An 18,469-nucleotide genomic window follows, 5' to 3' on the forward strand; every position below is an offset into this window, starting at 1 on the left:
GGCGTGGTGAAGTAGCCTAAAATCTTCGGATTGGACGGTCTGAGTGTAGAGCTACCGTTATTGGTCGATAACCTTCTCTGTAAACATTTAATTGGTCAGTCTGCATGTCATTAGTTCTTGTTTACGTCAGGCAAAGCTTATGTACCTACCCTCATCTAGAGCAGCTGTGCCGAAACATAAATGTAAATTCTCGGATGAATTAAAAAAGAAATTCCCATGTTTTCCCATGTGTAGCAATTAAAGGTGTAAAGGACCTAAAAGCACACATAGGTTCAGCTAAGCATACAACGGCATGTTGTTCGACCCTCTTAAGAATGCCCTCCAGGGTCAGTGACAGGACCAGGATAGGTTAAACTGACGGCCAAAATGGGCAACCCCCCTGAAAACCCAAAAAACCCCATAGACTCACTGGGCTGCTCCAGCTTTTTGACATAGGCATCTCCCATGGGTCCTTCTGTAACAGCCAGACTCTCAATCCACTGCACCTGCTTGGAAGCCTGTGATTGCTGTAGCCACCATGGGCACCCTGACCATTTTAATATTCACCTGAAGGATCAAACTTACTGTTAAGATGTTGCTTTAATACAGGTAATAACCTCGTCCTGTACTGATCCCGTGATGCAATGTTAGTTTAACCTTTTCTCCACACGTTAAAACACAATAAATCAGCGTAAGTATCATATCTATGCCAGGATTTAACATTAACTAAGTGACAGTAGCAGAAATCACTTGCTTTGTCAGTCAAGCTCAGTGTGATGTGACTGCGAGCACTTTGTGAACGTGTTACATAATACTTCCATTCATTTGTGCAATCTAACCCACATTTTCATAGCATTGTCTAACCTGTGTGCATTAAACTGGGTCTAGCAAATCACACTGATTGTTTGTGTTCATCTTTTATAGTAAACAAGATCATTTACAATATCAGCTATGTAGCAGAGACAAACTATATTCTCTCATAAAAAATCCTTTATTTTAGACAATGTTGCACAATGGATGCTCAGACAAGCCACACATACACAGAACACCATTTCAGAGAATATTATTGAGATGGTTATGAATATTCCTCTTTACTTTATAGTGTTTTAGGTTTTCCCAGTTCTTCCATTACTATACAGACAATTATTGTTGTTTGTGTCCAAGTACCTATTGTACCCTTATTCTTGCACTGTTTTCAATCCACTATCCACTATTTGTCAGTAATTGCAAAGCTGCTTGGAGACAGAAACAATGGGTGAACGTAAAATACGATATTTTTCTGAAAATTTTAGAGCTGAATAGTGGGATATACGTCTTGCTTATTTTGCACCTGATTTTGTACTCAAATTAGTGGTCGACCTATTAATCTGTCCGCCAATTATTGCCATTTTGAGATAATCAGCAGCTCTGGAGTGAGGTTATAGCGCCCACTTGTGTCCATTTCACCACACTGCGGACAAACAGGAGAAGAATGTCTCTGCAGGCCGGAGACCAGCATTAGGGAGGTTAAGGGTTAAGGATAGGTCCTTCTCCATTTTTCAGATGTAATCCAACTACACGCACAGCGATTTACACAGCTGTTCTGTGTACTGAGTGTTTACATATGAAGCACGACGTCGTTTAAACCGTGGACTGTTAAACCACAACAAACATTTAACATCATTTCAAATTTTGTCTTAAAAAGTCAAAAAGGAGAGGCGCTGTACCGGTGCAAAAACCCTAAAACATCGGTAAAGCTTTGTAACGGCTCGCTCACCGCACCACAGTAAACATCCGTTTATTTTTTCTGCGTAACGGCAAAGCAGCAAATGAGTTCCTGGCGCCAGGTTTTTACGTACAATTTTCGTGAATCCAAAGCGTGCGGCCTCCCTTTACTGTGAACCAATGAGCGACTGCCGGCTGTGAGGGTCGCCCTAGGAATGATGGGTAATTGGTGGAGTGATGCGAGAAAGAGCGCTTTAGAAAAATATATAGGCCAAAATATTTGGAACAAACTTCAATTTTCACGTTTTATTCCATATTTTTTTATGTTTTGTGACAGATTATTAAATCTTTTTTTTATTCCATTTATGTAGGATTTGTTTTGTATTTGTCTTCCTGTTCTGTTTGGGTCTGAAGATCAAATTTTTTATTCATTAATTCCGTGCAGTTCTCATAGATGTGTTGTAGACATATTTATTGTGTGTAAAAGATCCTTAACCTTCCTTTTTGTGTCAGTTTTTTTTGTTATATATTTACATTATATATTTTCTTATGTGTTCTCCCCGTGTCCGCGTGGGTTTCCTCCGGGTGCTCCGGTTTCCTCCCACAGTCCAAAAACACGTTGCAGGTGGATTGGCGACTCGAAAGTGTCCGTGAGTGTGTGAGTGAATGTGTGTGTGTCTGTGTTGCCCTGTGAAGGACTGGCGTCCCCTCCAGGGTGTATTCCCGCCTTGCGCCCGATGATTCCAGGTAGGCTCTGGACCCCCCGCGACCCTAAATTGGATAAGCGGTTACAGATAATGGATGGATGGATATTTTCTTATTCAGGAGGCTGAATTAAATAAGATCTTATGAAAGCTCAGGTGCTGTTTCTTGAAAAGGACAATATTGCCTTGAAGGAGCAGAATAAATCTGTAAGTACATTAACAAATGGGGCGCTGATTTTATGGATTGCTAGGTGTTAACAAGTTGTGTGTTAACTCTGTATCAATTACTGACTAATCTTAGTTGCAGTTGTATCTTCACAGCCATTAGCACTGAAGTACAGAAACGTTTCGTATTACGGCCCTGTGCTGAACTGCATCTGCAAGGAAAAATCAAGGTTAATTTTTATTGAAAAAAAAAAAAAAAAATGTACAGCATAAATGAGTGAAAAAAGAGTCATTTTGATTAATCCATTAATTCGTTTATTTATTTATTTTATTTAGCAAATGTTAAATCAACAATTGCGATGTTAAAAATGTAATTTGGAAGCCAGAGTACAGTATAAAGCTATAGAGCTGAAGAATGATTAAACAATAAATTGCAGTATGAATGATTTCTAAAGTAAAAAAAAAAAGTTTGCTTTGGGAAAATTTAAACAAAGAAATGTATTAAAAGAATCAATGCCTCTCTATTATCTCTATTATGTTATCAAACGATATGAACTGTAACAAGGATTTAGTCCATCAAGTCAATTCACAGAAGTATACAGACATGCTTCCAAGGTCCACAGCAAACTGCAGCTTCTTCTGGACCTAACAATGAACAAATCAAAACCAGGATTTAGCATAACAGATGTGTTCTTTGTTTATATAGTTTATGATAATGACGGTTTGCTAGTATGGACCACACCTAAAACAGTGAGTTCAGCGCGGCTTAGGAATGTGTGTGAATCTGAGCCCCACATTTGGTCCAATTCCCCAAATTTTGTTATTACATAACACCAATTATCTGAATGGATTTACCTTTGACAGATAAGCAGTGGATATTACTCCGATGTTGGACACACAGGATTTCCCTCAACTATGTACCACACCTCATTATGTCTGTCCTTCACCTTCATGGGGCTGAAAACACACATAAACACCACAGAAATGTCTGAGAAAATGAATTAAGTGAATCATTGCAAAGTCTGAGATTTACATCCTTGGTACCTGTTATAGCCAACATTGTAGTGGTGATCTTTATTGTAAGAGGCTTGGACGTTGTCAAGTGACTTTTTCAGGAGATGAGAATAATACGTAGAAGTTATCGCTATGGTCCAGCCTCCGTAACTCTTCACGTACACATTCATGTCTGGCATATCAGTGAAATACACCTGCAGTTCAGAGGGAAGCAATTCAGAAATCTTTCAGAAAACAGGACACAATCTGTTGAGGATTTCTTAGCAGTTTTCTCCTTAGTTTAGTCATTGCCACTTCCCATCCATTAACTAAGTCCCGCACAGTCACACAGAGTTACAAGTCTGGAATTGTGAAGGTCATTACAGACTTCTTCTGAGACATGAGTTTTTACAAACAGCTGATAACACAATGGACAGCTCAAAATGCAGGAAATTCCCAGCTGCCCGATTGACCAATGTTAGCTAACAGATGCCTAACAAAAGTAAAAATTGATGGGGAAAGTGGGGGGGGGGGGCATCTTATCCACCCATAAAGAGGCCTGTTGTACTCTCATGGACTACCCACTATAACTGGTTGTGGCATAAGTGGGCATCAAACAATTCAGAAATGATTATGTGTTATAAACTCACAGAGCTGTCCGTAGGTTTGGGAGCGGTTTTCTGGTAGGCAGAAGGTAACAGAAAGCTCAGACTATAGACTGCTGGCTCAAGCATGTCTGCGTCCTCTTTAATTTTAGTTATGACTGGGGCTGTCATGGCAATTTTAGCACCTGCAAATATAATGGCATATTATTAAGCAGTAGATATGTACAAAAAAAACACATTGTATAAACTGTCCCTCTCTTTGTCTCCAAATGTGAACAATATGGTGTTATGCTATGATTACTGAGCTAAATTATATAATGAATTGTCTGAGCTGGTATTTGCAGTTAGTTTCCTTTTACTGCAGAAACAACCTTCGCTCTTTGGGAACGCTGTAAACTACATATGGGAACTTTTCTATTATTTTTTAATGGCTAAAAACATTTCTGTTGAAGATGGATGATTAGTCTGGATCACATTCACCCCTCCAACTAATTTCAAAGGTATTTTAACTCCACACTTTATGAACTCACCTTGTTCATTTTCACCGGTGATGTATTTGAAAAGCTTCCTGAAGCTTTTAAAAACTGCCACCTCCATAAAATAAGATTCAGTGTCTGTGGTCACCCATTTTGAAGCCTCATAGTGACGCACCTATAAAGGAAAAGGAAAAGCTATTTAACAAAGAGTTCAGGACTGATAAACGAGTTGAAATCCAACTGCAAGAAGAACATCTCATTCATTCATTATCTGTAAGCCCTTATCCAGTTCAGGGTCGCGGTGGGTCCAGAGCCTACCTGGAATCAATGGGTGCAAGGCACCCTGAAGGGGGCGCCAGTCCTTCACAGGGCAACACACACACATTCACTCACACACTCACACCAACAGACACTTTTGAGTCGCCAATCCACCTACCAACATGTGTTTTTGGACTTTTGAAAAACAGTGCACCCGGAGGAAACCCACGCAGACACTGAGAGAACACACCACACTCCTCACAGACAGTCACCCGGAGGAAACCCACGCAGACACTGAGAGAACACACCACACTCCTCACAGACAGTCACCCGGAGGAAACCCACGCAGACACAGGGAGAACACACCACACTCCTCACAGACAGTCACCCGGAGGAAACCCACGCAGACACAGGGAGAACACACCACACTCCTCACAGACAGTCACCCAGAGCAGTAGATGTCTGAACCTCTCTTCTAGAACTCACCTCATATTCATCTCCCTTACAAACCAAATCATACAGCAAGCACTCCTCAGTCTCTGTGCAGAAGGAGGTGGGCTCACTGGAGTTGCTGAAGTAGAAATGTTTAGATGTTTAGAAGGTTGTTAGAATCGTAGTGATGTGCGATCTTTTCTCAGTACAAATCACAAAATTCTTCAAAACACAATATGCGATGTTAATACATCATATCTATGATTTCCTCATTTAAAAATATTTGAATGCAAAAAACCCCATCATGTGAGTTTTAAGGACAATGATAAGGACTAATATTTCTTGTTGTGGTTAATTGATTGAAAAGAGCATAATGGGTTTAATTAAGTTTGTAGAGATCAGGGAAAACACACTGGGGTCTGACTCAGAGAGATGGCCCAAAGTCAGATCTATTTGATCACTAGACATGACTATAACAATAGAGATGTATGGTAAGAATCTTCATAATGGAAGGACTAGAAGAGTGTAACTCACCCAACCCTGGCTTCTACAGTCACTGTCAACAGCAGTGTGATGGTTCCTGCAAAAACGATCCTGCCAAAAATTGATCAGTGAACATGTTAGCATACAAACATGGTCATATTAACTAATGTGTACATTAACATAGACTGTTATTTACCTGATGTCTAATTTATATGTATGTGCCTTATACAAACCATGTCACTTATCATCTAGTAAGTTCTCTTATACCTCAAAATACTTTCTTAATGTGAGATTTACTTTATTGATGAATATGAAAAGCTGACAAAGCTTATTCAACGATATACTGTAAGATTATTACAAACAGCCTGTTTCTTCTCTTACTGTTCATGTTCTCAGCTCCACAGTGTCTCTGCATACTTTGTTTCCAGTGGTTAATGTGCGCTGCCCATAGGATGTTCTTGGCTGGATATTTTTCGTAGGCGATCTATCCTCAGTGAAAATGTGGTGTTTAAAAACTCCAGGAGTACCGCTGTGTCTGATCCACATGGACCATGACAGCATACAGCACACCATTACATTAGTGTCACTGCAGAACTGAGAATGCAGAACCACCAAATCATACCTGCTCTCTGTCGGACTTGTGGGGGTCATGTTCAATGAAGGACAGGGTGAAAGGGTTCAAAAAAACAAGTGAGAGCAACTACAGTCTCTAATTGTAACTACCTGTATGGTCAGTGGAGCCGAAAGAGTGGACAGTGAGTGCAGAAAAATGGTGGTCATTTTGTAATGTCTGACTGGTTTATAGTGTTTACTGATTGACAAGAGTTTTTAAAAAAATTTAATTGAATAAAAGTCCCTTCTTAAGTAAAGCCATAGATTTATGTATAAATGTGGTATATACAAAATGTTATATATTTTTAAATACATATTTGAGTGTTTTAATACAGATGACAAACTTTTTTTGTGGATAAATTCAACAGTCTTAACAACTTTTTTCCCCAGTAATAAAATAATATATATTTAAAAGTGTACTTACATTTTGTCGAGTTTAAAGAATGCAGCTTCTCGGGTAAACAGTGAAGAGGCGTCCAGTCTCTTATTTAAAGGTAGGTGTGTTATGAAAGCTGAAGAAGACCCACCCAACGTGGCTCCTCGTTCATGTAAGCGCCTTACATAAAAACACACCGCACTTTGTTTTCCCACCCGTTTTCAGATAAGCCTCGCCTCTCTCCGCTACGATTGGCTCGTGTATTTGGCGGGCGATGAAATATTGTCCAATCATAACACAAGTTTTTTCACCACTAGCCAATCGTATCGAAGGGGTTGCCTTCCCTCAACTTCTTTGTCCTGCTGAATTTATGTTCTTATATAAAGTGATTATGAAACGTATCCGCGAAGATAATGGTTTAAAAAGGCTTTAAACGTATACGTTTACACCTCCTTCGTAATTTTTAACATATGCTAGCTTCTTTTATATGGCTTTTCTACCAATCTTTTTCAAATCTCTGTAATTAAGATGTAAGCAACGTAATTCAGTGTGCATTCTAGAGATGTTTCCAGACTTCCAGATTAGACCGTTTTATCAGGCCTCAGTATAAGCATTCATATTTTGTGCTGGAGCAGGGCTAAATTAGCTAATTATCCCCCAACAATTTATTTGAAATGTCCAGTTTGCTGTAAATGGAGCAGCTCATTTTTTTTGCCTGTAAATGGTGTTAACAAAAAAAATCTGTTCTGAAAAATGTGTTTATAATCCCAGTTTTCCCAAGTATTAGTTTTGCCAGTGCCACCCTGATAGCTATTATCCACCTACACCCCCATCACACACAATGCTATCAACCTGGAAGGGTGAAGGCAAGAACATGCTTCCCACCACCTCTTTTTTGAACTGCTGCTAATCCAACACCACTTGACAGTTCCACAACACTACGATGAGAATGCTAATTATCCCAAACTGCAACATAAGCAAACAGAAAGTGACTGTACTGACAAAGTCATAAACAAATGTTTCTTGATGAACTAATGTTAAGTAGTATACACTCTGCTTTGGGATTGCACTACTATGAATAATCTGTTAAATACAATGTTACAATATTAAACTGAAATAGTAAATATGTGTTTTTGAAAACAAAAGACACTTTAAAGTCCTTTTCTAATACTGAAGTGCTGTGGTTATCTAAATTCTGCTCCCTGAACATTGCCAGATGGAGTGTAATCCCAGCTGTTCTACTCAGTTTAAGGCAGTAAGAGTAATTGTTTTCTTAAATGTTAAAAGTCAAACTCTAGCAGTACAACCTTTACAGTTTCAGCAGGAGGTGAACAGGCCTCCTCTAACCCCAGGAGAAAAGGCACTAATTTTTTGCTATGTAGTTTTAACATGGAAAAATTGCAGTCATATGTTCAATCTTTTTCATAAAAAATTTTATTTATTGAGAAGTATATATAACTGAGCTAACTACTGAGGTTCCTAGGCTGAGAAACTCTGGATGACTAAAGTGTGCTTTTTTCCTCTTTGTTCTGTAGGCTTTTGTTTCTCTGTTCTTTACCTGAATTTGAAAGCTCTGACTAGTGCTCATGTTCAAACATTTTAAATCCCAGAAGTATTCTCTTCTGTACCAGAACAGTGACCCTACCCACATTATCCATTTAAATATAAGATAACTATCCAGAATAAGGTTGTATTACAGATTCATTGTACAGATTCATTCAGTGAAGGCAGTGTTTGTCCCCGTTTAAAATGGTCAAACAATTTAAAGCTTTATTGGGACTTAGAATCTGACACTCCTGAAACACTACTAGCGTTAGTGGAAATGAAAACCAGTCCAGTTACTGTTGGAAAGGTCCAAGATATTTTGGGTTTAAAAGTGCGTTGAAGTGTATTTGATGATTCTACACTGTCTTAGAAAGTGAGATTTGATTCAATATCATAATCAACACTTGTAATGTGAAGGGCTGGTGTGGGGTGAGATGGTTTAAACTACTGAGGTAAGCTGTAAGTTAACACTAAACTCAGCAGATATTAGAAGCAGAAACTGCAAATCAGTGAAGGAATCAAGAGACAGAACAATAAGAAGTCTGAACTTATAATAACACCTTTCATGACCACTTAGAGGGCACCTAGAGGGCGCTTCAAACAAGGGAAATGTACAGGCTTTTCTATGAATAATATAAAATCTGTTTGCGCAAATTCTTATGCCTTCTAACGTTGCTGAACTAATATATATATATGGTATAAGCCTAAACCGTATTAGATTATTCATTCCTAACAGACACCACTTGCAGAATAGTCTTCATTCAGATCCTTGATTTATTGCTGCCATATATACAAACAGTTGGCAATCAGAATTACATTGAATTCTTGAATAATGATCTTTGTGCTTCATAAGACACAGTAAGACTACACTTTTTTTCTCCCGGAACCTGTCCTGCACATACAGTCATGAAACGCACACATTTTTGGCATTAAAAATAATCTTTGAAAAAAATCTTTGAAAGGAAACAAAAACAGAACTTTTAACATTATTTGTGCATAAAATATGCAAAGTATGTTCTCTGTTGATGTGTACTTAAATTCACTTAAAAAAAATCTACAAAATCAACAAAAATAGTCAATGTCAGGGGGAAGTGGGGAATGTACTGGGGGCACCCAAACTTATGTAAGTGCAATTCAACTATATGTAGCTTTACTAGTCTTTTATAGGCTCATATCACTGTTTTTTCACGTGATTGATCTATTTGAGTGCCAAAAGGAGACATATTCATGATGCAGTCTGTCTGTTTTATTGGATCTTATTTAAAACAATTAATAATGTTTGTTTAATGCTGTACATAAATAATAAAAGCATTTCTGAAAATATGTGGATTTGCTGGTCCTCTCATAGCAAAATATTCAGCGCTAAAGATAAGACAAATAAACAAAGCCAGTCAGCTCGCAGGGGAAGTCTGCCTTTGGTACAGAAATAAACTGGAGCATTTGTCTTAAAAAAAATAAAAAAATAAAAAATAAATAAAAGATGTGCCCCCATTCAAAGAGATAATGGCTTTTCAATAAATGTTCCATATTAGCAGAGTAATTAAGAAGGTTTTTATGCTTTAAATTAAATTCTCAATAAAATTGAATCAAACTTTAATAAGAATAATTCTCCAATGTTATATTTTAATTATAGATTATTTTAAAAGCATAGATTTTTGTTTTGTAATTTTGCAGCAGCAGCAGCAAAGAAGTGAAGGTTATATTTTATAAAAAATGTTTCAAATGCTTGAAAAGCTTTTAGAATTATTTCGCTAAAATCTAAATGTGTCTGTGCCCTGCTTTATCTCTGATAAGTCTGCAGTGTAAATTCTGAAGACATTTACTTCAGGGCCATTTTGACAATGGCTTTGGTAGTGCAACACATAAGACTCAGTCAGGGAACCGGTACATAACCCGGTTCTGATTCAGTACAGTTCTCGTGCTGAACTGTCCTTGGACTACATATATATGTGAATGAACAGTGTAACTACCTAGGCATAAGTATAATAAACCTTCCAACATGACACCGAGCTAAGCTCAGAGACCACCTTTATTGTGGACTCTAACATTAAGTCAAAATTCAGTCAAAATGGCCATTTCAATTATTTCAGTGTCAGGAACAAGGCCAAAAACATACATTACAAACAATTACAAAGAATCCTCTATGACTAATTAAATAAAACAAATTAGCATTCCATTATTTCTGTGTTTACCGTCTGAATTAGGTAAATCTTCCATTCATTTGTGGAGACTTGCTTTCAGGATAAAAAAAAAACCTTAAAAAAAAAAAAAAAAAAAAAAGGCTAAATTTTCCACAATTCTAAAAGTGAGTCGTAACAATTGGTTGAATTTTCTGCTTCACCTGATCCTGACAATCCCAAACTCCATTCAGTGATGATGAGATCTGGGGACTGAGGCTCTTTTTGTAGATTATGAACATTTGAATATTTTGTACATTACTTTCCTGCTTCTCTTAGAGCGTATCACCATGTACAGTGCTTATAACTGAACCACAGTGTTTTAGAGTACACCAGTGCCAGCCAGCACTCTTTCATCACACAAAATAAAGCATTCTCAACGAAAACCAAATTTCTTTGGCTAGTTGAATGCGGACACGTTGTGGTCACTTCAGCTGCTTACACTGTGTCCACTGCTGCTACTGTCAGACTCCTCCTGGCTCTCCTTTTCCTCACCGATGTCATCCAATATGATATCGAACAGCTGCTCAATCAGACTGCCCTGGCTCAGGCAAGTGTTGACTGTGGAACCACTGCTTATGTGGGCCAGGCTGGGGTTGACCACCTGTGGCTTCCTGTTCTTCTGCCTGCTGCGAGGGTGGACACATTCTGTCCCTGGAACATGGGGCTCTAAGGTGAGATAAATCCAGAGAGACAACAGTGAAAAAAATGACGGCTTACCTGAATGAAGTCGACAGAGACTTTGTTTGTTGTACGACAAGTGATTTATGCACAGCCGTGTCAGAGTCAGAAGTCACCCCTGATGACCATTACATGTAAGTTACAGCAAGTCCATTTCTCATTTTTGCTTACATACGTTTTTAAACTTACTGATTTTTTTGTTTTTTCCACTTTTGCAGCTGGATTACCCTTTTTTTAAAGTGTTGTTCATTAGTCGTCTCCAATTCCACATTTTCAGGGAGTCTCTCCCTATAGCAAACAAATGCAATAGCTCTGGGATGGTGAAGACTAATGTTTGTTTCGTCCGATAGGTGAAATTAAACAATTTAAATGCACCAAAGAAGAATGCAAACTGCCCACATCTGTCACAACAGCTGACAGACAGTAGGCAGTGATGGGAAGAGAGGGCCATTTCCCAAACCATAGAGCGTGGCCTATTGTGCACTCAAGGTCTCCTGGCCTCCGAAACCAACTCCTCTGAATTATTTCTTACAAAAAAAAAAGGTTTCTTTGGCTGGAAACTTCAGAGACCACTGTGCTGACTGACGTCCTCTGAGGCGAGGAGAAAACTGTATTGTTTTTTTCTAAACTCTCACTTTAAAGAGTTAACTGTGTAGTGAAAATGTTGAAGGTCAGCAGTGTGGATACCCTGTCTGTTGTAGCAGTCCTCTGCCAGGCAGCTGTGCTGTCTTCTCCTGGGACCCTGGTCTATCACACGTTTGCGTGGGGGCAGGATTTGGCTCGGCAGTATAATGCTCCTGCAGGTGTAACAGGGTGAGCCCACGTCCATTCGGCCAAATCCCCTAGCAGAGAGGAATAAAGAGTGGAAGTAAGAGGGGATAATATCTGACACTGTAAAGAAATGACCAGGAATATAATGTTGGAACAAAAACACATCTCAAAAGTGATTATTTTACAGAAAAAAATTAAAACCATTCGTTAATTAATAAATAAATGTATACATTTTTATTTGACATAAATATGGAGTTCTTTAATCAGTCCATTCAAAATTTGATATGAGAAAGTAAAAGGCAACTTGTATTTTCAAATTATATCAAAACTTTAAAGATGGCAAAGGAAGGAGATAAAAGTTTTGATGAAATATAAACATAGTGTCATATACACAGTAAACCTATCTGTGTGGAGTCACTGGTGTAAAATGGACTTGTGTCCAATGCAGCCTCAAATACCTCACCTCAAACCTCCAGGAGATTTCCAAGATTTTGCCATATTTTCTCCCCAATCATTAGCTGTGGCCAATTTCACTCTGTTAGGCAAAATTCTCCATATCACACACGATGCCCCCAACCCCAGGCCAATGAAGGTGATATGGGATGCCAGCAACAGCCTTTTCTTTTTGAACTGCCATGAATGTGAAGGCACTAGATCATTCAGTGCTGTGTAGAAAAGCGCCAACAGCCCAGATCTGTCACATCAGTTGACAGATGCCCACTCTGATCTATGCACTACACATGCACACACTTTGATGAAGTGTCTCCTCTCAGCCTCAGCTGGCTGTGGAACCAACAGATGCAAGATCGAACTGATCCCAAGCCATTGCATGGAAGTTAAAGTGTATATTACAGGAGGGGAAACGCTACAGTTCTGTGGTCTTTCAAGAACACACCTGCTGTGAGAGTTCATTTACCCATCATGCTTTTCCTCACCTGAAAGATCGAGCACAGTTTGGACAGAAGAACTCTGCAATGCCCCACATCTTGTTGGGTGGCACTGGGTCATACTTCTTCTTGCATCGACGGCAGCGCGACACCTAGGAGAGATCACAGCTCACATTTTAGTATCAATTTAAAGGTATTGGAATTTTACCTGAAACTTCCTGAGCTCTGTTGGAAAGGCATCTCAAGTTGCACCTCTTTGTTATATTTAAGGAAGATTTTGGTGTGGTGTGGACTAGCTCTGTAAATAGAAGTAGTCCAAAAGACATGCACTGTCATGTAAACTGTTGTTCGGAAGTATGTTGTAAGCACAATTTAGGGCTTTCATGATTACTTTGTCGATTAAAAAAAATCAACAATTAATATTACACTCTTAATAAGGCTTAGTCTCCATCATTATAACTCCATGTTAAACAGGTTCTCCACAAGGGGGCGCTATTAGCATGTAAGGACACCACTGAAAAAGAAGATACCTACATAACTAGAAGAACGTTTAAATGAAGCATATATTTGTACTTAAAAATGTCATGGAAATGAAGTAAAACTAAAGCTTTTCTGTAAAAGTAAATAATAAATGAAGGGGTTTGTTTCATTAAGCCCAGTTAAATAAATTAAAAAGATAGCTAACAGGGTCTTTTACAAGTTTCGACTAAATATTTTCACACCTTATATCTCCATTTGCCATTTACATTGGGAGAACATTTGATTACAAACAGACCAATCGAAATGGTCCAAACCAACCATAGCCAAAACCTTTACCCTTTTTCTCTGGGGCACTTTTCGCCACCACACTTGATCACACGTCTCGCAGGCAAACTGATGGTTGACAGAGGGGATAAGGTTTCTCTGAGCATGATCAAACATGCGTTTGTTCCTCTCAGTCAGAGGCAGGACCCGAAGACCTGTCCCAAGGTCCTACATACACACACACACAAATAGGCACACACATAAACTTCAAAAACACAGCTCATAAATAAATATCTATCAAATTTACAGTGACCTGTAGAAGCGGACATGTGCCAAGGTCCTAGAATTCAGTCAGTGTGACATTACGGGAAAAAGCTAAAGTCCAAAAATGGACATTAGGTGACTGACCTGAATGTCCCTGTCCTCTTTTGGTCCTTGTTTTGTTCTAGGCTGCAGAGAGACAGATAGTACAGGTTGGCAACGGTGGATCCATTGATTTTATTAAATTACACAGAGGAAGTAAACGCTACCCTTACTTGTTCAGAGCGTCCTGAATCCTGACTGGCCCCTGATGACCTCGCTTCCCTTTCTTCCTGAAGTTTTAAAGATGAAATCACACTGAAACAAACTGCAATAAATGTGTGCTTTCTGCTTGCTATACATTATATAACTAGGAGATAGTTGTCAAAATATATTCAAATGTATTTTGCTTGCTTTATGTAATTTTATTCAGGTTCATTTTACTTTCTTCAAAAAAAACACTGCTTGGAAGAGAGACTCATGGATGTGCAACAGGTAGTGTCACAGCTACAGAAATAGAAGGCATGCTTAGTAGAAACGAAGTGTCTGGAAACAAGTTGAATAAACTTGTAATACGATAACAACAAACTCATAATGAGTAATACCATTAAAATGAGATAAACCAGTTTTCCCCTGAGCACAAACTCTGTTGACATGTCACGCGGTGTTTTGTTTGTTTTGTTTAATGGAGATTCAGCTAACAGGAAATCAAGGCTTGGTGCTAATCATTGGTGGCATGATTTTGTGGTTAGGGACATTGTATGACGTATTATTTTCTAAAGAACTGCTCAAATGTGATGGTTGATGTGGTCGAAATCAGACACGTAGGGTAATTTTTACGCTATGACGCTAATAGCCAACATGGAACAGAGTACATTAGCGTAGCACATAAAAACAGTGGGAACAGCCATTTTAAAGCCAGTATTTTGGCAGATCATCATTTGGACCGAGGGGAAAATTGATTAAATCTCAAGTTCAAGTTCAAGTTCAAGACGTTTATTGTTTACAGCACACAGTGAAATGAAATAGCATTCCACCAGGACCAAGGTGCTACATAAAACAATACACAACATTAAAGTGCAACTAGTGCAAACATAAAACAGTGCACACGCATCTGATCAGTTTTGGGCAGAATTCCTGATTTAAATTCTTAGCATGTGAAACGTAGTGTGCAAAAATGTACCTTCTCCCGTTCCTCAGCTTGCAGTCTCTGAACCACATTCTGAAAGTGAGCAGGAAATGCAGGTTTCACTCGTGCAAACTGCAGTCTGTCCATCATATAATGTAATTCAAATGTCCAGAGAAAAGACAAAGAGAAACCTTACCTTCACGACTGGGTCATTTTCCAGAGACCATTTATCCTCTTCATCGAGGTCTGTGTGAAATCATCACCAAACAAATCCCCGAGTACAGAAGAAAGCAAAGAAGCTTTGTCACTTCTAATGTACAGCATTTATATTTATATATATGAAAATTTAACACAATGCAAATAACCTGAATTCAAATGATGTGGCAAATTGAAAGGAACACTATGTTGTTTTTTATGTTACAATTACAACTTCAAAAATCATTGAGTGGCTTCACAGGCCTCAAATAGCGAGAATAAAGCCTCTGTCATTGCTATTCTGGGGTCAGAGCTGCAGAAACTGTGCTATAAAACTTTTGGAGGAGGGTAGGAAACAACCACCACCACCCAGCCACCTCCCCACTAATTTCAAGACTCTAGTGTAAAAATTAATTACACTCTGCAACTGTAAGGGAGCCCAGGTAAATACACCAAACCTTACTTTTCATTCCTTTAAATCTGAACAAAATGGAGATTTATTTTGAGAGTATTTATTCATTCATTGTTTGCAACCTCTTATCCAATTCAGGGTGGGGGTGTGTCCAGACCTACCTGGAATCACTGGGTGCAATGCAGGAGCACACCCTGGAGGAAGTGCCAGTCCTTCACAGGGCGACACACACTCACACATACACTCACACTCTTACACCTATGGTCGCTCTTGAGTCACCAATCCACCTACCAACATCTGTTTTTGGAGCGTGGGAGGAAACCACAGACAGTCACCCGGAGGAAACCCACACGGACACAGGGAGAACACACCACACTCCTCACAGACAGTCACCCAGAGGAAACCCACGCAGACACAGGGAGAACACACCACACTCCTCACAGACAGTCACCCGGAGGGAACACACGCAGACACAGGGAGAACACACCACACTCCTCACAGTCAGTCACCCGGAGGAAACCCACGCAGACACAGACAGAACGCACCACACTCCTCACAGACAGTCACCCGGAGGAAACCCACACAGACACAGGGAGAACACACCACACTCCTCACAGACAGTCACCCGGAGGAAACCCACACAGACACAGGGAGAACACAGCACATCCTCACAGACAGTCACCCGGAGGAAACCCACACAGACACAGGGAGAACACACCACACTCCTCACAGACAGTCACCCGGAGCGGGACTAGAACCCACAACCTCCAGGTCCCTGGAGCTGTGTGACTGCAACACTACCTGTTGCGCCACGTGCCACGCTTTTAGAAGGTAATGAAATGTAATTCTTTTACAGACTGATCAAAATGTGCTCGTTCTCAACTTGATTAAACATCTACATCAACATTTACCTCTGTCTTTCATCAGGACAATTTCCATGGCAACCATCCGGTGGTCATTCCCATAGCGCCGCATCAGTAAAGTGGACTTGTCCACTGGAATCTTCCCATGGAATTTTTCCCTTAGTCGTCGAACGCTTTCTTCCAACTGAGTCAGCAGGACAGAGCACAACATTCAGATTAATTTAGACAAGCACTCCACAGTCCACACCTGTGATAATTAAAAGCTAGAGGCAAAGTTTACAACCTGAGCAAACAGCAACATTATTTGTACCATTCTCTCATAAACAGCTTTGTGTGGTTAGAAATTATACTCGGAAGATTTCCTGTCTGACAGGTTATAACAGGTTATAAAGCTACTTGAAACACCAGATAAAAACCAGGAGAGCTGATATTAAAAGGGAACCCCATTTATTTGGAAAGTTTTCTGTGGCGATTCATGTCTGGAGTGATTTGATGTGTGGCTTTTCACATTGAAAGAAATTGTGATATTACTAAACCAGCTATAACCACATTCAAATTTGTGATAGCTTCAATGACCATTGACAGTGCGACAGGTATCACCTGAGTTTCTGTGTTCCCCAAAAACTGTAACTCTGGAAAAAAACATAGGCACTATTTTGCCTTACAACACCCTCCATGTATTCTTTCGCTGGGGCCTTAAAAATACATTCAACAATACTGTACTCAGGAAACCTTGTGCCAAGCAATGAGGCAATATTTTGAATAGTTTTGAATAACAGCTCTCAGCGGGTGTAGCTTTCAAAAATACTTAACACTTCAGATGTCTGGTTCCTATCACCGCCATTTTTAACAATTCTGAGTTGATAAAAGTATTTCATATGAGACCAGTTTAGCTGACTTTGTTCCCAACTGAAAAAAAAAATTAAATAATAAAATGTTTCCAAAAATCAAACGAGTTCAACCTCTAAAAGGTCAACTCAGAGTGTATGAGATAACAATATACGTCACCGATGCAAAATATTCAAATAAAACTCACCAGTCTTCACAAGAAACTTTGTAATATGAATGACGTTACAGGATAACTAGTAAAAGTACACCAACTTTATGTAAACACAGAAACAATCACGAAGTAAAAAGACTCATGGTGTCAGAAATAAATGAGTGTCACAAGTCTCTACAAAAATGTTGCAGGATTCATATGTATTTACACTGGCTTTAATGTCTCAAACAAGGCCGTTAAACTCTCCTTTCCACTTTGTGAGCTACAACGATCTGTGTCCACAGTACAGCATGAACGACTGCAACCTGCCTAAAGCGGTTGAAAACAACCTACCTGCACTTCTTCCCGAATCCGACTCATCTCTCAAAAGACCCGAAGTTTTTTCACAACAATAAAAGCCAGACACACGTCCTCCGTTTCTTGTAGCACTGTTTTCCTGGTCTGCTTTCTCAATCCTGTTCACTTTCAGTTTTCATTATGAGTGCAGTTCCACTATATCACCACAAGGTAGCGCCAAATGCAAAAAAAATAAGTAAATAAAAATAAACAGCGTTTGTAACGTTACACAGTTTTGATTGTGTTGCCTCTCAGCCAATCACATACACGCAGTGACAAACAACAGGAAAGTAACTAAGACACAGGCTAAGATATACACCAGTACATATTTGAAAAGAAAACTACGAATTACAGTCCCAGTAAACAAGGAACCTCCCTGGACGTTCAAAATAGGTCTAAAAGTAGTATATCCGTCAAGGACATATTAAACGTCAATGGACGTCCGAAATCCATCTTAATAAGTTAGTTATCAAGTGGTGACCAATCGATAACGTCAGTTGACCTCCAAAATGCGTTTTATACAAGTAATTTATTTCGGGGACCAATTATTAACGTCAATGGACGTCCAAAATACGTCTAATATGTCTGTGTTTGGACGTCTTTTCAGCTTTCATTTTCAACCTTAAGAGAACGTTGATTAGA

The 18,469-nt window shown here is 39.2% G+C and overlaps 2 protein-coding genes across 2 annotated transcripts; both read right to left on the reverse strand.

Annotated features, from left to right (window-relative positions):
• Window positions 1-2,939: 2,939 nt before the first annotated feature.
• Window positions 2,940-6,948, reverse strand: soul5 (heme-binding protein soul5). Its single transcript, XM_066675229.1, has 8 exons — window positions 6,836-6,948; window positions 5,851-5,910; window positions 5,371-5,455; window positions 4,681-4,801; window positions 4,196-4,335; window positions 3,597-3,760; window positions 3,408-3,509; window positions 2,940-3,197 (listed from the first exon to the last, which is right to left on the reverse strand). Coding segments are annotated over exons 1-7 (651 nt in total). The 5' UTR covers window positions 6,838-6,948; the 3' UTR covers window positions 2,940-3,197; window positions 3,408-3,430.
• A 2,153-nt stretch (window positions 6,949-9,101) lies between these two features.
• shfl (shiftless antiviral inhibitor of ribosomal frameshifting) lies at window positions 9,102-17,954 on the reverse strand. The gene is made up of 10 exons (XM_066675005.1): window positions 17,825-17,954; window positions 16,540-16,675; window positions 15,218-15,267; window positions 15,076-15,114; window positions 14,129-14,185; window positions 14,001-14,042; window positions 13,665-13,820; window positions 12,897-13,000; window positions 11,878-12,032; window positions 9,102-11,178 (listed from the first exon to the last, which is right to left on the reverse strand). Exons 1-10 carry the CDS (start codon window positions 17,849-17,851, stop codon window positions 10,940-10,942), a joined length of 1,005 nt encoding a protein of 334 aa, XP_066531102.1. The 5' UTR covers window positions 17,852-17,954; the 3' UTR covers window positions 9,102-10,939.
• Window positions 17,955-18,469: the final 515 nt, after the last annotated feature.

Source organism: Hoplias malabaricus, chromosome 6, assembly GCF_029633855.1.
Source record: "Hoplias malabaricus isolate fHopMal1 chromosome 6, fHopMal1.hap1, whole genome shotgun sequence".
NCBI lineage: Eukaryota > Metazoa > Chordata > Actinopteri > Characiformes > Erythrinidae > Hoplias > Hoplias malabaricus.